The sequence below is a fragment of the Daphnia carinata genome, chromosome 6, assembly GCF_022539665.2.
Source record: "Daphnia carinata strain CSIRO-1 chromosome 6, CSIRO_AGI_Dcar_HiC_V3, whole genome shotgun sequence".
In the NCBI taxonomy this organism is placed as follows: Eukaryota; Metazoa; Arthropoda; class Branchiopoda; order Diplostraca; family Daphniidae; genus Daphnia; species Daphnia carinata.
In genome coordinates, this window is record NC_081336.1 from 10243321 (window position 1) to 10263875 (window position 20555).

The 20555-nt window shown below is 42.4% G+C and overlaps 3 protein-coding genes and 2 long non-coding RNA genes across 6 annotated transcripts; 1 reads left to right on the forward strand and 4 right to left on the reverse strand.

Moving 5' to 3' along the window:
• Window positions 1-560: 560 nt before the first annotated feature.
• LOC130697738 (venom allergen 3 homolog) lies at window positions 561-2121 on the reverse strand. Its single transcript, XM_057520556.2, has 7 exons — window positions 2011-2121; window positions 1787-1924; window positions 1543-1719; window positions 1347-1428; window positions 1090-1228; window positions 917-1013; window positions 561-842 (listed from the first exon to the last, which is right to left on the reverse strand). The coding sequence occupies exons 1-7, from the start codon at window positions 2119-2121 to the stop codon at window positions 687-689; spliced, it is 900 nt and encodes a 299-aa protein (XP_057376539.2). The 3' UTR covers window positions 561-686.
• Window positions 2122-3225: 1104 nt separating this feature from the next.
• LOC132088053 (uncharacterized) lies at window positions 3226-3525 on the reverse strand. Its single transcript, XR_009421198.1, has 3 exons — window positions 3497-3525; window positions 3349-3443; window positions 3226-3259 (listed from the first exon to the last, which is right to left on the reverse strand). It is a non-coding gene; the product is annotated as an uncharacterized LOC132088053 (long non-coding RNA).
• Window positions 3526-4778: 1253 nt separating this feature from the next.
• Window positions 4779-6555, reverse strand: LOC130697739 (uncharacterized). 2 transcript variants are annotated; one of them, XR_009002975.2, is made up of 4 exons: window positions 6401-6555; window positions 6076-6209; window positions 5155-5991; window positions 4779-5092 (listed from the first exon to the last, which is right to left on the reverse strand). XR_009002975.2 is itself a non-coding variant. In XM_059495718.1 (2 exons), the coding sequence occupies exons 1-2, from the start codon at window positions 5719-5721 to the stop codon at window positions 4928-4930; spliced, it is 732 nt and encodes a 243-aa protein (XP_059351701.1). In that variant the 5' UTR covers window positions 5722-5992; the 3' UTR covers window positions 4779-4927. The 2 variants fall into 2 exon arrangements, 1 of the variants encoding a protein (XP_059351701.1); XM_059495718.1 differs by lacking the exons at window positions 6076-6209; window positions 6401-6555 and having other exon boundaries at window positions 5155-5992.
• Window positions 6556-10418: 3863 nt separating this feature from the next.
• On the forward strand, window positions 10419-13673 carry LOC130697744 (uncharacterized). The gene is made up of 2 exons (XM_057520560.1): window positions 10419-12329; window positions 12588-13673. Exons 1-2 carry the CDS (start codon window positions 10419-10421, stop codon window positions 13671-13673), a joined length of 2997 nt encoding a protein of 998 aa, XP_057376543.1.
• A 372-nt stretch (window positions 13674-14045) lies between these two features.
• On the reverse strand, window positions 14046-16527 carry LOC130697749 (uncharacterized). Its single transcript, XR_009002979.2, has 3 exons — window positions 15113-16527; window positions 14694-15055; window positions 14046-14634 (listed from the first exon to the last, which is right to left on the reverse strand). It is a non-coding gene; the product is annotated as an uncharacterized LOC130697749 (long non-coding RNA).
• Between the last annotated feature and the right edge of the window lie 4028 nt (window positions 16528-20555).

The following is a 20555-nucleotide window of genomic DNA, read 5'->3' on the forward strand; positions in this document are numbered from 1 at the left end:
TGTTTTTGTTGGGCGGCTGAACTGCGTTACGGACGGCTCGGATCGTTTTTAGCGTGACGGTTAAACGAGCGGTTTAATTGAATTGATTGCAGTAGATGGGGCCTGCATGCCATCTATGGAGGGCTTTGTTAATCATAGTTTAATTCCAGAGAAGAAGTAGAAAAAAAAAATTTTACGTTATAGTTTGAGAGCGACTTTTGCGCAATAGAAGAGTCGGGGATGTTCCGGAGGAAAGGTTTCACGTCGCTTAATATGATAAATTATACGAAATTGCTCAGTTTTATTATAGCAGAATGGAATACTATAAGCTAGCTTGCAATTTTATTACGGAAAGTACACCTTTCGTGAAAGGCAACGCTCGATTTTTTTCTGTCACGATAGCATACCGACCGCCATCTAGCAATTTTGTAAGGAACCATGCACTGTAACTCATGTCATCTACTGCTGAGAAAAAGAACGAATCAAATTTGAGTTTGATCCGTTTGATCACATTGCTACTTCTCCGTCAATAAAAATGTAAAACATTCATAAACGAATAGTGATTTACGAAAAAATCTAGATGAATGCAATCTGGTTATTTATTTGCCTCTGGTCTGTAAGTGCCATAGGTTAGAATAAAAGATAAGTGAAAAATTCAACTGTCAGTGCAGATACGGCAAGTAGGCAACATACTGAATTGTTAATGATTAAACACTTGTGGCACATAAACCATCGTTGTTTACAGTTCCAGAAGGACAGGCAGATCCAGCAGGCCCTTGCGAATATACGGGCGTGCCGATATAGTTTCCAGCCGGCCCATAGTTGCAAACATACAATCGGTTGTATGGAAGTGTTGGCCAAACCTGGATCAATTGGAAAATGAACCCACTTTTTTAAGTATTCTAATATCATTATTTTGTGAACAATAAGTTCTTACGGCAGTTGATTGGTAGTATGCAACTCCACAGCCAACAGTAATGGTTGTTCCCCAAACTACTGCGGTGTAATGGCCAATAACTTTGGGTGGACTTGATCTACACATCCATAAAGAGCAGAACACAGCAGATGTTAGTTGTTAATTATTCACTATTTTATTCAGGATTGACTTACGGAAAGCTGGTGACATATTCAATTGCCATGTTGTCAACTTCATTGTACCAAGATGTAACAGCTCCATTCCAGTCAGATGTGCCAAGGCTATCAGCAGAGGAACCAGAAATATAAATATTCTGGCCTACTGGAAAACGAGCTGTTTGCAACACAATTATCAAGTTAGGTAACTATCAGCTCATAAATTTTGAGACAAATAAATATTGAACTCTAGTTCTAGTTCTTGACATAACACCATTACGTTACAGTTTGCATACCGACGTTTCTGCAGGCGTCGTGCCCAAAAACACATTGCTGGGCGTGGGTTTGGGCCATCACGGCGAGTTCATCATCCCAAATCTAGAGAATCGAATTGATTTCCATTTGCATACATCGTAGAATTTACAGGATACGCATGTAAGGTAAGAACAGTATTTGATTCTACTTATAGGCAGGTATCTAGTTTGCACATACCAATTCCCGCATATTGGATGCCGAGGGTTGAGGACCTGGAAGACCACGAGTCTCGAGGCCTTTGGCAACTCGACGGCGATAGTCATTATGCGCTTTTAAAATGATTGGGATCTCGGCTGTAGTGACATTCGATTTAGTTGGGTAGGGGGGTAGACAGGCAGCTCCCCAAGAAGTGCTCTGAACAACCACAAATTCTTAGTTCTAGGATAAATTCTAACTTACAAATTTCCAATTTAAATTATACCGAGTACTTGCAGAGAGTATTGGTATTGGGTGGGCATGTGCTTATAGTACAGTAGGAATTTTGCGCGTGGCCAATATTTGCAGCCCCGAGGACTAGTAGAGCAATAGTTGCGAAATGCATAACTATTCTGTTTAGTTTCTAAACAGCAATAGAATAGAATCAGATATACATTTAAATTGAAAGGTATACTTCATGGCAAAACTAAAAATGAAAGTTATAGTTACCTGAACTGAACGATAGTGAAGTGAAGTTGTAGTGATGAGTGAGTGAAATGGTTTCCGTTTATATACGAATTTGAGAAACCGTAAGTTCATATAATCCTCTGTCAATTGCATTGCAATGCTTTTTTTCGGACGCGCAGATGTTTTTCTTGCAATGATGACCAATCCGTGGTTTTCATTTGAAAAAGGAAAACCTTGGTGGCCTCGTTTTCCGTGAATGTGTCGGGCTGCATTGGTCGGATAAAATGGATGCAAATAATACGAGTCCCCGTGTTGCACGTGGACTGTACGCTATAGAGGGTACGGAAACCGCAGTAGTGGAGATGTTTTCCAAAATATTTGCACTCATTTCGCACCTACGATAGTTGCGTATTTCCAAGGTGATGTGATTCGGTACGTCCTCCGTGCCGTTTCTTGCGGTCGTGACACGTTTAAGTACGATGTGGTGAACTGGTCTACATTTATTGATCAAGGGGGTAAACTCAATAATATTTGTTTACGTTCCCCCTCAACCAGGTTTCATCTTCCTTCTTATTATGGAACGTTTACTGCCTTAATTGTCAAAACTAGTTTTGATTGCGACAGATTTTATTTTCTTAATTTATCTTTGTTAATTCTTCTAAGTTCATTCGTGTAGATCATGCATGATTTTCTCACTTCTGCATCAGTAAATAAATAGTAAAATACCCCTTTGTTTTCAACAGTCAGCACAACTACTAGAAGGGGGATCAAAAATCTACAATAGTCCGCTTGCTTTTCGCCGCCTTCCGTTGGTTCATCATCCAGCCTCCGCATTGGTGATGGGTATGTTAAATCTTTGTACTATTAAGCTTTTCGTGTCCGTTTTGATGCGCGGTAAAATTCATCTAGCAGTTTTTAAAAAATACCGGTCGCCCATTTGCCAACCAGAAAAGGGTTCGAACGAGTTTATTTATAGCACTGTGTATTTAAACGCTTACTGCATTTTTACTGGAGGAAACGGGTAATCCTGAAGCAAAAAAAGGGAAGTCTGAGGAGGTAACACAACCAGTCCATTTTCTAAATATCGATCATGATGATCATTGTCGATTTGTTTTCTTTGAACATTAGGGCGAGGTGTCATCTAAACAGTTAAATGTAGCGGGAATTTACGTCAAATTCCGCATCGCAAAATAGTTTTGATTTTTACCGTATTTGTGAATTGGCAATCCGTTTGATTTTTGTCGTGTTTACTTTCTACGTGCCGTTGCAGACCCTTTTTCGTCGTGTATTTCTAGGTTTCCATTTTTAAATTGTCGAATCGAAAACAAAAGATGATTTTTAATTAAATAGAGTTTAAATTAAATCTTAGCCAGTTTTTACCTTGACGCAAGTTTTACATTGGAAGAATTGCCGAGGGTTTTCCTTTTGTTTCTTCCATTCTACAGCATTGGACTGAGTAGCAGCAACTTGTACATCTAGCAAGCTTGTAAATTCAGTAAGTTCAGCAAGACATCTTTCTTGAAATTACCTCGAATGTCTTCGACGCTTTTTAACTTCTCCGCAGTCTTTGTATTTCCTTGTTAAGACAACCAATAGTGGCAACGTTATTAAGATTCCTTCTGTACCAATAACAATCAACATCGGCCACAATTTTTGGAACCTTCAAACCTCTCTTTTCCTGATAACCGTTGTCCTAGCAATACGTTAGTACAGAAAACATGTTGAACAATTATGATTAAAATGGAAAGACGGTTCATACTTGCGGCAGATGGAAGTGATGGCAGAGTAAGGTGGGAGAAAATTCAGCGTCTTCTTGGGTCGATCTTTGTAACGGATTAAACTCCGGTTCAATTTGTTTTGCAAAGTCCTCGTTCTGTGCAGAGGACTGTTTGTCGTACTGTTGATCGCGTACACCGATTAATGTGATTTCCTGGACGTTGTAAGGTTGTCGATCGTAAGAAGTGCCAACCTGCGACTCCGATTGTCTATTACTCATGAATGGATTTACGACATCATGGTGGATGTGATTGTATCCGTGGATTGGGATCAACGGAGGGGGAAATGTCATTCTCCTGTTTCACATGTTAGAAGAGAACTAACGGTAAAAAGGATACAAATATAAAGTGTCGTGTTTTTCTTAGAGCCGTTAAAAGAAACACAATTTGACGTATTTATGTGGGAGTCACCAAAAAAAAACGGAGGGTTTCAGCTTTTCTTAGAAGTTGTTGAAGAAAGTTGAACTCTAGTCGAATTTCCTGAACAGCTGCACCGGCTTACGCGTTTCGGCATAAAAATAAAGTGTTCTATGATTTTCTAATTTTCTTATATGCGTATGTATTCACTTTGTTCTTATTCGGCATTTATAACTGTAATGTTTTATAGATATAAGGTAATTTACCCTTGCAAGATATTCGGTTAGTAAACGAATTTTAGTAGCATTACTTACAGAGCAATGACGTTTACGTAAACAAAATTTCACTAATAGTTGCACTTATCAACTCTTTCTTATGCTTGCATGAAAATTGCAAAAGTACTCCCCACAGGTGGCAATTTCCAAAATAAAGTGGATAATTGTTGTGGATAATGTCAGAAGGCGCTAGTTTGTCAGAAAATGGGGTACTCATTATGTCGCCACAGCCCTGCTTCATTGGCCACCAGAATGCGAGTGACCTGACGCCGCACTGACTGGCCCAACGAGGACCAAAGAAAATTTAAACAAAAACAAAACAAAAAATGAATAGAGGGGTTTGGCCTTTTTTCCCTCTTGTCTGTGGCTTAACGCGCTATACCCGTTCGCATTGATGTTTGGAATAGGAGAACAAACAATAAAACAGGTAGTTTCGTATTTCAAAGTTAAACTTGAAATTCTTTACAAGTGCCATGTGATTGCTGTATTTGATTCCATACATTTCTGACAAAGAGTTCCAAGTACAACAATATAACAAAGATAAAATCTTGTTTAACATCTGTTTTCTCGGGCTGGATGACATTCTAAAAGGACTGGGAATTGGACGGGCAGTTGGCCACTTAAGGTTGTATAGTTTCTTCTGCCGACGTTTCCTTCCAGTGGTTTTCTCGTCGTGGTGAACTTTGTTACGTTGGTTAAATTCTGCTTTGAACAAAGCTAATAGGTGAAAATCATTATTGGTTGTGTGTTTACGTAAATTGAAAACAAAACTAAGTTACAGCCAAGTTTTTCCTAAAATACTCCATCAGGCGAATCGCCGGATCAGGAACATGACGTGTGTCCATTTTATCTGAAATAAGTGGTGAAAGGCACCCAACTAGTTCCCAGCCACGAACAATCAGGTCGTAGACCAGAATGCAGTACCTCGATCCATGATCGAACGTGAACGGCGAATTAAATACTTCAATCACTACTGGAGGGGCACTTTCCCAATCTTGCAATAATGTTGCATAGGCATCCCTACTCATAAGCGAGAAATCTCTGGTATCATCAAGTGGCACTGCGAAAACCATCGGTCTAATCCTGGTGCTGATCACACGAAGATGAAGTTCTCCAGACCGATACAAGGAGAGTAACCTTTCTATTCTCACTATTTTGTACTGATTTTGGATAACGTTGTTTTGCACAGGTAGATCAAGTGTGTACTTCAAATCAATCGCTTGCCGAAGAGGTTGACATTTTTCTTTGAAGATGAGTTCTTGGATATGTAAAGGGTTTTCAAATAGAAGTTGTAATCGGTCCGAGATGGATGGTATTTTAACAGGGCAACAATTGGTGTCTTGCATCCTCGATGTCTTGATTTGGAATACGAAGACGATTGACGAACTCTGGCGAACGATAAAGAAGAAAGTCCAGACTCGTGGATGAAGTCAAGTTTGCGGAACGGAAACCCTTGGAAGACTGACACAAGACGAGACGGTAAGGAAAAAAAAGGCGTATTGACCCTCTCGCGTTTGTTGGCTGCTGCAGCTCGTGTTATTGGTGGGTCCAAAAGTCAACGTACCGTTCGCTTCTAGATTTTGTTGTTCCAAAATTTATGACGACCTCTCTGGTGGCTATTCTTGGAAAGAGATTTTAATCGAGACTGTTTCGACAATAAATTTATGGCACATATGGTGCTTTATAATTTTGAGACAAACCTCTGAAAACTGTGACAAAGTACACCAAGATAGTGTTGTATGGAGGGTAGTCTACGTTTTTATACTTCTATCACGAGCATCTTCGTATAGCATTTACGTCCAACTTACGAATTTTGCATTTAGAATATCAACATCTGCAAAAGAGAAAGAAATGGTTTTATAAAATTCAGTTTATTTGTAATGACCCTAATGAAGATTTCACCCGCCGTCGTTCTGCGAAGTGCAGCTTTACGACATCCTTATCTTTCCAAACAGTAATCAACATGGCCGTGTAACTTACGCCTGATTTACAAGAAGGTTACATTCCTAACAACGAAATAGTTACCATAATTGTTGTCCTAGTTTTCGTCCAGACTAATTTATATTTCTTCAGCATTGTACAAACGAGTCTTCAAATTCATCTGACCGGCACAATTTATCTGGTAACGTGACCTAACACGGTTATTCAGCAGTCGTTTTAGTTCTGGGTAACAAAATCGGAACGACTCCATTTGCCTGCAACAAAATGGCGTCGCAAAGCCCACCACTATTATCACGATCACAAAACATTTTCTCTTTTTCCATTATAAATATGCTAGTTTCATTGTGAACGTTTTACAGTGTTTCTTGATGTTAGCTAGTTTCTAACCATGTGCATATTGAATATCTGAGCTGAGTTATTTAATATGGACAAGGCTGTAATTTAACGCGTTTCATTACCCGAGACAATGTATCAGAGCCCATATCTGAAATGACAAATCTGCTTCTCTTTTTTTTTTTTGTTTTCATTTTCTTTTGCTAACGACTTTTATTTTCTTACAAGGTCATCACAAATGGAAAGAGAACCCCAGGGGTTTCTCAAACGTTGCAGCATTGACGATTGTTAGTGTATATCGTCCAAACGTTTAGTTGGAAGCGATGGCTGAAGGTGATAAGTTGTTGGAAAATTGAGCAGTTACCCTTATCGGTGTATTTCAGCATATGTTGTCGATCGTTTACTTGAATCCATCACACAAGTCGAATTCTTCAGTCCATTAAGGTAATATTCCCAAATGGCATTAATTGTTACTGAATTTGCAAATAATCGTGATTCTGCGAAGCTAGAACATTCTGCCATAGCACGTGTTCGAACTTTTTCATGTCGTGTTCACGATTCAGCCAGTTAAACTACAGTTTCATATCTCATAACAGTGTCCTGTCAAATACCCCCTCAATAGATGGCCAACCGGTAAGTAGGCGACGGGTCGTCTGCTCCCAGTCACGGAGGGCAGTCTGGAACCTCGCCGTCTACTGTGTGGTTGAAAGAAGGAGCTTTGCGCTACCGCTGGCTTCCCTTCGCGTACTTGTGTGTGTAATTGTGTTGAACTTGTGAAAGTGTTGCCCTGACAAATACACTTCGTCTTGCCTGAGCTTTGGAATTACCCATCTGTCCTAACGTCTACGCGGCTACCTGTCTCGCTGTCCTGGTTTTTGGGTCCCGCGTCGGCTACATCCGTAACAATTGGTGTCAGAAGTGGGATATTAGTAGGCCATCGAACGACTTTAACGAAGTCGCCCATATCGGACCCGCGTGCCGCCCACGCTTGAAGGAAATTCTCGCAGACGTGGTCGCCGCCATTGTGGATTGTCCTTACCGGCGCCGAAGGGGAGTGGATCCCATCCCGCCGCGACGTCTTTGTTGAAAAGTGGAGGAACGGGACAGGTAAGTATTTCAACCCTTGTTACCTATAGCCACAGGCTATTAAATAAACAATCCCAACGCATGATTTTTGTTGTACGGTGTGTAGTAGAAATTGTATCTTTTTTTTTTTTTTTGCGGCGTGCTTTTTGCCCGCCCCGCTTTGTGTTGCGCGTTCCGTCTTTTTTTTTTTTTTTCTTTTTGGGACGGCCCACGCGTTTTGGTCGAGAGAGATATTTTTTTTTTTCTCTCGCTCTCTTTTTCCTTTTTGAGCGACCATATCAGCGGGATTGCAATACCTTTTGAGTGGTTCTTTTGTTGCTCGTTCTTTTTTTTTAAGGCGAGAAAAGAACCTTGATACAAAGTCGTGCCGTGAAGTTTTTTTTCTGCTTACGGGCTGTTGCTCGTTCTGGACGGTATCGTTTTTGTGTGTGTGTCCCTCTTGTGTACAGAGGGTACTTTTGTTTCGACCTTTTCTTTTTGTTTTTTGGTTCTGCTGAGTTTTGATCGCAATCTTTTGCGCTCAACATCTCTTCTTTTTTTTTTGGGACGATCTTTTGGTCTTGAAGTGAGACCCGTTGAATAAGTGCTCTTGGTTGGCACTTGTTTTGTTTTTGTTTTTCTTTCTCTTGGAGTTTAGAGTCGTTTTTTTTTTTTACTTTAATTTTCGTGGCATTTAGACCCTTCCCTTTTTCTTTTTTTTTTTTTTCTCGCTTTCGGTGGTTCTGCATGTCGGATTCGGATACCGACATTACAGACCCCTTTTACGGTTTCGAACCCGAATACTATCTTCGGACCCCGAGAGAATCTGCTCGTAATTCGTCCGCAAGGGCTCGTATCGTCCGCCCAGTACCGCGTCCACCTACAACGAAAACGAGGTGTCAGAAGTCCGAATTTGTTCTCACGGGAGCAGAGCCAACACCGATAAACATGGCAGACAATAACGAGCTGATCGTGGCATTAAATAGGTTTGCTGAAGTAGCAGCAGCTGACGGCGCGGCGAGGCAAAATCAGGTTGCTCAACTCGTCGAAATTATTAACGTGCAACAACAACAGAACAACGAAGCTCTCCAAGCACTTGCTGCCGCTTTGCCAGCTGCCCAGACAATCCGTCCGTCGACGATTGCTGTCAGTTCTATACCACGCTTCTCGGGTGCTGTTGGCGAAGATGCGCAAGGGTTTATTGACCATGTGGAACGCGTTGGTGGGTTAGAGGGTTGGACAGAGGAGAATCGACTTTTGGTTGCTGTGACACGTCTCGAGGGCACTGCCTCCCAATGGCACGCGCAAACGGGACACCATCACGCTACCTGGGCTATTTGGTCAGCCGCACTAGTGACCAACTTTGCTCGAGCGCTTTCGTTTTTGGAGTGGAGTTCGCTCGTAGAGTCTAGGGTACAAAAACTAGGGGAATCTTGCCTTGAATATGCGTTGGACAAGCGACGATTGTGCCTTCGTTGTCCCGTCCCGTTACCGGAGGCTGACGTCATCAAGATGTTGCTGAGAGGTCTCGCGAACCCTATTCACGTCGCAGCCTTAACTTCTCCTTTACCGGTAGACTTTATGGCCTTTTTGACGCGACTCAGGGACTTAGAGCAACTTGGGTTAACGCCTCCAGTGCCCAGTGTGCCAACCACCACAAATGCGCCGCTATTACAACCAACGCCCCCTGTTTTAACAGCTCCGCAGTCAACTGTCCCTGGGCCAACAACACCTGATTTGAACACACTCTTTCAAAGTCTGGGAGACCGCTTGGTCAACCAAATTTCATCGTCGCTGTCACGACTCAACGTTAGTCCCGGACCTAGTGCTCCGCGGATGGGTGGTGGAAGGTTTACCCCAAGGGGACCAGCGCAAAGATTGTGTTATTCGTGCAATCGGCATGGCCATATTGCTAGAGATTGTCCGGCAAAAAACGACGGCGTAGTGCGTCGAGGGCAATGGCACCCTTGAAGGGATTTTTTGTCACTGAAAGTCGCCCAGCCTTGCCTCTTATCAAGGTCTGGGTAGAAAAAGTTGGGGAAGTTACGGCACTCGTCGACTCGGGGGCTAGCGTTAGTGCGGTACGGCTAAGCGTCGTACGGAAATTTATGGACCTTCATCGGAATTCCACGAAAACTAAATTGAGAGGCGTCGACAATAAGCTTGTGCGTGTTGAGGGAGCCCTACCGTTGAACGTTAAGTGGAAGCACAATTTTGTCAAACTCAAGTCCGTCACCGTACTAAGGACCGCTCCATTTGCGTTAATCTTGGGTGTTGACTGGATTGTAAATAGTAAAACTAACATTGTAGTAAGGGGAGGGAGAATTGAATTAGTCGGGGAAGGGTTAGTCGAGGAGAAAAATAAGGGTGTAGTGGCGCAGGAAAGTAGGGAGTTAGATCTAGTAAGGGGGGAGAGTAACGTAACGGGGAAAGGTGTAAGGGGGAGGAAATAGGGTTAATTGAGGGAAATTTAAAGAAGGGAAACAAGGAAATCGAAGACGGCGAAGGAAAGGGGGTAGAGGAAGTTTTGACGAAGGAGAAAAAGAGAGTGCGATGGGCGGAAGAGGTGCATATAATTAACGAGGAAAGCAGCAGGGAGGGAATATTTTTGGAAGAAGAAGGGAGTAATGAAGAAGATTTTGACGTAAGCGACGGTCTGATCGAGTCTTTTGCGGAGGAATCGCCTTCGAAACGACGTGGATGGATGCCAGTTAAGGCAGATGGACACCAGGTGGTTCCCCCAAACTCGCTGGTCTTTGTGAAGGGAAGATTGTCGTCAGATGTATCTGGTACGGCTTTCGTCAAGTTTAATTGTTGTTCGAAGCCGGGAAAGGAGTGGGTGATACCAGCCAGTGTCGTGACGGTAAATGGAGGACTAACGGAGATACCCCTTGTGAATTATTCCCCTGCGGAGTTGAAACTAAGGCGACGGCATTTCTTTTGTACTGTTGAACTGAACGATGACGCCGTGTTGTCTACTTTGACAGACGGGGATTCTGAAATTTGTACCACCGTTCTTCCAATAGGTGATGAAGCCAAATTCATCACTCAGGTTAATATTGGGGAGGGACTAGACTCTGGTCAACGTGGAAAACTTATGGGTATGCTTGAACGTCGACGAAAATGCTTTCCGAAGTCAAAAAGGGAAATTGGGCAAACCACTGAAGTTGAACATCATATTGACACGGGGAATGCTTGTCCGGTGAAATCTGCACCATATAGGGTATCAGCGTTCGAGCGTCAGATTATTGCGGAAAAGGTTGAAGAGATGTTAGAGGACGGTGTTGTCGAAGAATCTTTTAGCCCGTGGAGTTCACCCGTCGTTTTAGTTCGTAAAGCAAAATCTGGTGACTATCGTTTTTGTATTGATTTTAGACGTCTAAATGCGGTAACGAAACGTGATGTTTATCCGTTACCTCGCATCGACGATGTTTTGGACAGGTTAGCAGGTGCGCAATTTTTTTCTTGCTTGGATTTGGCCAGCGGATATTGGCAGGTGCCTGTGGCGTTGGAAGACCGGGAGAAGACAGCGTTTGTCACTCCAGACGGCCTTTACCAGTTTACACGTCTACCGTTCGGGTTGAGCAATGCTCCGGCGACGTTTCAACGTTTAATGGATAGAGTTTTGGCTGGGTTGAAGTGGCATATGTGCCTAGTTTACTTAGATGATATCTTGGTTTTTGGTCGATCTTTTGACGAGCATTTGACACGCCTGGAGTTGGTGTTAACAGCTCTAGAGCGAGCAAATTTGACACTAAACATTGACAAATGCGTTTTCGGCGCAACCAAGGTATCCCATCTGGGACACGTAATTGATGCGGAAGGCATTCATCCGGAAGGCGAGAAAGTGCGCGCTTTGACTTCCATGCCTGTTACGAATTTAAAATCACTACGAGGTTTTCTTGGACTTGCGTCGTACTATCGGCGTTTTGTCCCTGATTTTGCGTCATTGGCTCACCCTTTGCACGCTCTCCTCAAAAAGAATGCTGTTTGGCGATGGACGGAACGTCACGAAGGCGCAAAGAGCAGTATTGTAGCGCGTCTTACGACTGCTCCTGTTCTGGCTCATTTCGATGACGCTCTAGAAGTTACTATTCAGACTGACGCAAGTCAAACTGGTCTTGGAGCAGTGTTGACGCAAGATACTGGTGAAGGACATCGACCTGTGACTTTCATCAGTAGAAGGCTGTCGGACACCGAAACACGATATCACGCCAATGAGTTGGAATGCTTGGCGGTGGTGTGGGCGCTCAAAAAGTTGCGCACGTATGTTTATGGGAGACATTTTTTTGTTAAGACGGACAGTTCAGCCGTCAAGTGGATGATGGGGAAAAGGGACTTAAAGGGGAAATTCGCTAGATGGGTGCTTGATTTACAAGAGTTTACCTTCACGATTGAGCATGTGAAAGGTACTGATAATGTTGTTGCGGACACACTGTCCAGGAACCCTGCTTACGGCATTGATTCCCGGCCAGATGGTTGTCTAGCAGTCACCGTAAAAGAACCCGAAGTGGGTTATGCCTCAAAAGAGCTCGCCCTCTTGCAACAACAAGACGGCCAGCTACGGAAAATATTTGTAGCGTTAGAAACCCTTACGCCCTGTAAAATGTCCCAAGTTTTTGTCATCCGTAGTAAAATTCTGTATAAAAAAAACAAACACTCTGGTAGAAAGTTGCTACTCGTTATTCCCTCTATCCTTCGTAGAAAAATCTTGGAAGCATGTCATGATTCTCCTTCATCTGGACATCAGGGTGTGGAGAGAACTCTTTTTAAAATTAAAAGTCGATTTTGGTGGCCACGGCTGGGTAGGAGCGTAAAAATTTTTGTACAATCTTGTTCTTTTTGCCAAACACACAAACACGCAATTGGTCAGGTGGTTGGTCGACTACAGCCCATCGAACCACCGTCTTCTCCGTTCCAGCTTATCGGAATCGATCACTTGGGCCCGTTTAAGGTTACTGCTGCTGGTAATCGTCACATAATTGTTTCGATAGACTATTTGTCGAAGTGGGTCGAGGTGGCTGCTGTACCTGACACGTCGACAAAATTTGTTACGTCGTTCCTCGAGACGAACATTATCTTTCGCCACGGTACACCGCAACGTATTGTTAGCGACCAGGGATCAGCCTTCACGTCCCAGATGTTTTCCGAATGGGTGACGCGCTGGCATATTAAACACATTTTGGCCACTGCAGAGCATCCGGAGACTAATGGATTAGTGGAAAGAGTCAATCGTACGCTAACACTTGCATTGTGCGCCTTTGTCAATCCCGAACATACGGATTGGGACTTACATTTAGCAGCCGCAACGTATGCTATCAATACTGCCCGCCAAGCCACAACCGAGGTAACGCCGTTTGAACTAGTGAATGGTCGTCCACCTGTCCTAGCCATAGAAAATCTTTTTCCATGGCCAAAGAACGAAGAAGAACCACATGCCACTTTTTTGTCACGCGTTTCGGAATGGAGGTCGTCAGCTCGTTTGCGCATCGTGGAAAAACAAAGAAAAAGTAAGGAAAGAACGGATCGAGTTCGGAGGCCGGAACCCGAGTTTCTTCAAGGTGACCTTGTCCTAGTTCGACGGAAGCCAAGAAAGAAAAATTCCACCAAGAAATTTCTTCCTAAATTTGTGGGGCCGTTCCAGGTGGTGCGGAAGCTGTCACAAACAACCTACCTAGTCGAAGATCTGCCCGCGCAACGGAAGAAGTCATCGTACAGGCGTTTTAACGTCCACGTCTGCCAGATTCGTCGCTTCCATGGTCGGTCGGATGTGGAGTGGGACGCTTCGGAAGATGTGGCAATCGACGAGTCCTCATCTTCATCTTCATCTTCGCCTTCTTCGAGCGACTCATCTTCGTCCGAGTCGGAAGAGCCTCCACAAGGAAACGTGCCAACAACAACTACAAGAGCTGGGAGACGGACAAAAAGACCTGCATGGATGAACGACTACCAAACATAACACGTACACGCTCTTCCTTCTCTATCTTGTTTTTTGGGAGAGTTATTGGTTTTGTACGGTGTTTTTTTTCTTTTTTTTTGGGGGGGGGAGGGATGATGTCATTTGATGTTTTGTTTTCTTTTGTTTTGATAAGTCGTCGTTTGTTTTCTCATTTTTCTTCTCATTCTTCTTTTTGATGCGGGTGTTATTTGTTAATTGTTTTTTGCTTTGGTAAATCGCCGTCATTTGGGTGCGTGTGAAGAGCCGTGAGCCTTAGGGAGAATTTATTATTTTTTTTTTTTTTTTTTTCATTTTCTCGTACCTTTTTTTTCTCTTTTCTCTTCTCGAGTAGTCGATAGTGTTTCTTTTTTTTTTGTTCGTCGTTTGTCTTCTTTTCTGTGAGGGACATTTCGAAGTTCCAGAAAACCCTCTGTGTTTTATTTGTATTGTTCGTGTGTAACTTCGAGTCAGGAAGGCCGAATGTTACAGTTTCATATCTCATAACAGTGTCCTGTCAAATACCCCCTCAATAGATGGCCAACCGGTAAGTAGGCGACGGGTCGTCTGCTCCCAGTCACGGAGGGCAGTCTGGAACCTCGCCGTCTACTGTGTGGTTGAAAGAAGGAGCTTTGCGCTACCGCTGGCTTCCCTTCGCGTACTTGTGTGTGTAATTGTGTTGAACTTGTGAAAGTGTTGCCCTGACAAATACACTTCGTCTTGCCTGAGCTTTGGAATTACCCATCTGTCCTAACGTCTACGCGGCTACCTGTCTCGCTGTCCTGGTTTTTGGGTCCCGCGTCGGCTACATCCGTAACAGTACCAGGACATCCAGGTTTCAAAATTACTAAGCGTTAATTAATTGGACTACTGTTTTGCCGGAGCCCGTGACAGCACAACCAATTAAATTTCTTTTGGCAAGAATACCTGCAACGGAAGCTTTCTGAACAGGTGTTATTTGTTGAGATACATCTTTTCCTGTAATCTAAAGCAAACCGAATAGATATTTTCAAGTCACGAAATACAGTTTGAAAAATGGCTTACCTGGAGGACTACTTTCACATGTCACAGCTTCCGGAATATATTGTTCACTCGGCTTTCCATCTTCCGTCAATTCACTGAATAGATTCGGGCAGCTTTCCGAGGTGTGGCCAGCTTCATTACGCTGTGGTAAAACAATGAACACTGCAACATAAAATATTTTTGTGAAGATACAGTTGGTGCTTATGTTGTAACACTTGCTGCCACCAATGCCTCCTCCTTGTGGGAAATCCCTTGCTACATGGCCCTCTTCTTCATTAAAAATGGACACCTAAAACGTTTTTGTTTTCTTTTTTACCTCATGGCAGGTATCACTTCCCCAACCGCCACGGTTTTGTCCTTCGAGAAACGTCCCCTTCCCCATACTATCAAAAGAACCAAGAAGTTAAATTCGCACATCTTTTTCGATATTTTCATCTTACTTTGTGACGTCAACGGGCCACTGCCACCGCCCCCACCAGCTTATGGACACTCTCTGGCAAAATATCCTTCTCGGCACTGTTAAACAAAACCATATCAAAGTAATCACACTAGGAATACAAGAAAACACTTACCTTGTGACAAAGGGCAGAAAACTAGATCAGAATGAAACAAATCTTTGCGCGTGCAGACATCAGATGTCATCTAGCGGTTAGAAATAACAAAGTTTTTCGACTGGCATCTAACGTCTGGCTTAAGAAACGTTTTTAACAGTGCCATCTAGTGTCCGGAAGAAAAAACTTTTTTGGACTATCTAGTGTCCGGAAGAACGAACTTTTACAGTGCCATCTAGTGTCCGGTAGAAGAAACACTTGGGACAGTTCCATCTAGCGATTCGAAATACTACGATGCGACTGCCATCTAACCTCTGGCACAAGAACCACTTTAAAGTAGTATTCGAAAACTTCCTCCCGTTCTTGTGCCTCGCGTTCATCCACTTTTTCGCAACCCTCTTCGTCTTCCGACCCTACATCAGCACCTTCCTCAGCTACAGGACCACGCGATGAACCAATTAGACCTGGACTTCTCCAATTACTTCTTGAGCTACTCCGTGGTCTTCCTCTTCTTCCAGTTCCTCTTCCTCCTCAACTTCATCGTAATCTCCTTCCAATTTCTCTTCCTCCTCTCTCCCAACAGATTTATTGTCAACTCCTTCAGCCTCATCGCTACTAGAATCCAGGTCATAGATCCACGTCGAATCCATAAAGACGTATTGAACTAGACGATGTTTCGTAACGTCGTCCACGTCCGGCCTTAAATACGCCGATAGCAAAGCATACAGTGATGGAGGTGGATAAGTTTGAATGTCGCGTTGGTTTGTTGTGCCTTTTTCTTCTGCCAACAACTCCAAGACGGACGCAGGGACCAGTTGGTCAATCAAAAGAACTTCAGCTGCTTTGACAGAGGAACTGAGACTCTCAATCTCAGATTCCCTATTCCGGTAGAATTGTTCCAGCTGGCGGCGAGGATAGGGCGATAAACTGCAGCTTTCGTTGACGTTCGTTGAGTTTCGAGTGTTCGTTGAGCGTTGACAGTGCAGCTGTCGCTCCATTTCTTGGCACGAGTGATCGAAAAGGATGTTGCAAAGATTTTCACGCAGGGGAGTTGACCACTTTCTGCCATGCCCATTTCTCAACAAAGTACGCTCGCAGTCCACCGAAAAAAATCATAGGTCAGACTTGTTCATTTAACCCCAAAGTTCTTTCACATTTTCACCACGATGAGGTGAAAATGTTTGCTCTAGCGATCGATCATTGAATTTTTCTTGGTTTCTGTTAAACTTTAAATTATTTAACTTAGAGCAAGTGACGTCTCGTACGATCACCAGGTCAATGCAATGAGAAGTTGTAAAAGTAATTCAATTGTTTTTCTTTGTTTAGGCTATTCCCAAAAACTAATTGAAATCGTGTTTCATAAGCCACATTTTTTTAACTGGTAGCCCTACGTGGGGACCATCGAAGCTCTTCACTAAGTATTAAAACACTAGAATTCGTTGAAGCATTTTTTTTAACAGCTTTATTTTTTAAATCCAAATTATTTCCGAAAGTACAGGCAATCTGTAGTAACCAACATTGAATTTCTGAAAGAAATCGAAAGAAAAGAGAAGATGGAGAGGTATAACTAGGAAAATGTAAGTATGCTTAGAAAACCTGTGGACTTTCTTCAAATCACGTCCCATCTAAACGAAGGTGCAAACTTCACATCACATTCAAAATGGCAGCTATTGAAATTTAAAAGACTAGTTTACAGTGTCTGCAACGATGGTCCCCTATTTTCAATAACTACAAATAGACGGCATCTAAGAATCAAGAATGAAACGTAAGTGAAGGAATGAAAAATGGAATGAAAAATATCTTTGATTGACAAAGGCTGTGAACATTCCATCATCAGTTTAGACCAATGGCAAAAATTAGACGAGCCAGACTTAACGCCTTTTACGAAGATCACTTTGGTCATGGCGAAGCGTACAGGGAAGTTCAAAGAGCACGTAAAATTGGATGAGCTCGTTGGATTTTTCTACCCCTTTGTTGAATTAGAAGGCGAATCATTTACAACCCCAATTTACGTGTCTGCAGGATATAAGGCTATGCCCAACTTCCTGGGTCGTAGACACTTCCACAACCTCCGTTTACATAAAGAAAATGCGCATTTGATCAAAATTACACGCACAACGGGAAATGAAACGCCTCCCCAAACGCCGACAAACAAATCAGATGTCGGACCTAAAACAGTGCTAGACTTGACCGGTTCTATGATCAATTACTTGGGGTTACGCATTGAGATGGCAAAACACAAGAATAATGAAAATCGCGAAGACTATGAGCAGTACATGTCACAGACCATAATGGACATAATGGTAGCGTTCGAGACAAAAAGGGCCGACTCCCAGAACGAATTTGAACCGCTAGTCATTGAGCTCGAAGAACCCGACAGTATCGACAACCTCAGGAAGACTTTTTCTGAGCTTAAAAATATTTATGAAAATGACAGAAGGAGGTCCTGCGAAGTTATACGTGATGCAGAAGACGAGCTTAACAATAAAAAAAACAAACTTGCTTCTGCGTCATCGGAAGTAGAGCGCGCGGAACTAACCGAACTTGTCCAGCGAAGAGAAAAAGCCCTGCAAGTGATTGTCGAAAACGAAAATATGGATTTTGAGAAGAAGATGGCAGAAGTGGCTTTCGCTAAAGAAATGTTTCCGAAGCCAAAGGCAGAAAACAAGGGGAAGAAATTCTTCAAAGGACTCAAAACGATGTTTGGACATCGTTTTTCTAACAACGAAATGAAAGCAGAGGAGGAGGTCTAACAATGAATATGTTTTGAAGATTAGATAATTCTGTGTGCTTTGGTTTTGTTTAAATTCGTAACGTTTAAAGGAAGGGGCAAAATTGATCTGATTCGATGTGGTGGCTGCAAATTGATGGCATTATGATCTACTGGACGGAAGTGAATGGCGACATACGACAATGAACATCTTTGACGCTTAGGAAACCTGTTTGCTGACAAAGGAAACAGTTTCCTAATCTCTTTGTGGTCATTGTCATTGGTATCGATTTTTCATTTCTGTTTGATTGTAACTTTGGCGACTGATGTGCATTGGCTACGGGACACCGGCATTTTGATACACTGAACGTTAATAGGTGAAGAGAGACGACAATGGCATAATTGGTTAAGAAATAACTATGCTGTTAAAGCGGAAAAGTTTTTTTATCGTTATGGCCATTGTCACCTCTCTCCCACCCCCAATTTCATTCGGTTATCATGATGCCACCAAGTTTCAGCCAATGTATTTGGTTTCAGAAGGTTCTATCGGACTGAAGGAAGAATTGATGACAAAGATCATTTTTGATACTTTGAATACCTGTCTGCTGTTTGAGTACTTTGGTACTGTGTAAGCAGGCAGGTTTTCATATTCAGAAATGATCCATTTATCATTCCTTCACTTATGTTTCATTCTTATCATGATGCCTGTCTATTTGTAGTTATTCGAAAATAGGGGACCATCGTTGCAGACACTGTAAACTGGTCTTTTAAATTTCAATAGCTGCCATTTTGAATGATGTGAAATTTGTACCTTCATTGGGACGGGACGTGACTTGAACAAAGTCCACAGGTTTTCTAAGCATCCTTACATTTTCTTACATTTGCACACAGATGCACACAGACATCGGCATTTTGATACACTGAACGTTAGTAGGTGAGGAGAGACGACAATGGCACTATTGGTTAAGAAATAACTATGCTGTTAAAGCGGAAAAGTTTTTTAATCGTTACGGCCATTGTCACCTCTCTCACCCACCGCGCTTTCATTCGGTTATCACGATACATCCAAACTTGCAGCATTTGTAATTGGATTTCACAAGGTTAGATTGGGACGGAAGGAAGAATGGGTGACAGTGTTCGTTTTTAATACTTTGAAAACCTGTTCGCTGTGTGAGTACTTTATGTACTGTATAAGTGGACAGGTTTTCTTATTCAGAAATGATCCGTTTTTCATTCCTTCACGTACGTTCCTTTATAACCATGACGCCGTCTATTTGCAGTCTTTGTAAACTACTTGGCAAAACATACGCAATTTGAACAAGAAAAAGAAAATCAACAAAAGGCGCAACGCGCGTACTTAAGAAGTACCGAGATTTTTTTAGCATCGAAGCACAATCATTGTTATGCCTCTCCATCTTTTCCTTTCATTCGATTTCTTCCCTAAAATCAACGTTTCCTTACCACAATTGTCATTTCGGAAAATAATTTGGTTCTTGAAAATAAAAATGTAAAAAATACTTTGAATAAATTCTTGTGTTTTAATATTTAGTAGATAAATAAGGTTGCTTAAAACAAAATACTTGAGCATTTGACGAATTTGAAAAATTGAATCCTTGAACTCACAAGTTAAAGTATACAAAATAGCAGGTGATAGTCGTCAGAAATTCTAAAATAGGTATAGTACGGTACAAATCTAAAAGAAAAAGGAAGGAAGGCGAAAGGAACTAAACGCATAAACACTTGCTGACATGTTCGGTAAAAACGTTAAATAGTTATTGCACGACATCTCAGGTGACTGTTGGATGTTGTAACAAACAAATGCTGAAATCAAAAAGACCATTTCGAAACTGGTAAAGATACAGGCCTATACACAAGACTACGACGCTTAGATCGTACGAGATACTACTGAAAGCAGAAACGAATGTAGATGTTATTAGAGAGAAAACGCCTTACGCCAATTTCCTCGGCTGTCGACTCATCTACATCCTCTACCTCAAAACTTTGACGAATCAGGGAATTGGTGTCACTAGTTCGCAAATCAACGTATACCAACTAGCAGGTGATAAAATCATCAAAGATGTTTGCGTAACTAATAGGGAAAAAAAGAAAAAATGGGGAGGGAGAGAATTCCATGCACAAAGACCAAATCCATAAATATTCACGCAGTTGATCCACAAAACCTACGAAGATGTCTATAGAACCCTCGTCTTCAAGTATTCAGAAAGAGCTTACCTTTTGGCGAATAACGCAGGAAGAAAGGTAAATGACCTTCACGCTGGTCAAGTTAATCCAATAAGCTCCTCCTGGATATCTGAAAAGAAAAACAATGCGATTTTTAGCAAAAGAATTCGAAATTACATTTCGAATTACCCGCTCACTTTAACTGTGTGGACACTGTTTATTCTAGCCCATTCATAGCATTAACGAATTTTCGTCTGCTACGGCTCTCCCATCAGACCTGTTTAGCTCATCATACAGCACAGTCATGCCTGGCTCGGTGATCTCAAGTAGAGAGGGGCGTGATTCTTCTGTACTTTCTATTGACTCTAGAGTCGAAGATTTGTTCGGCGTGCCAGACGTTGAGATGGCAGGTTCTAAAAGCGGTGAAAACGCGAATACTCG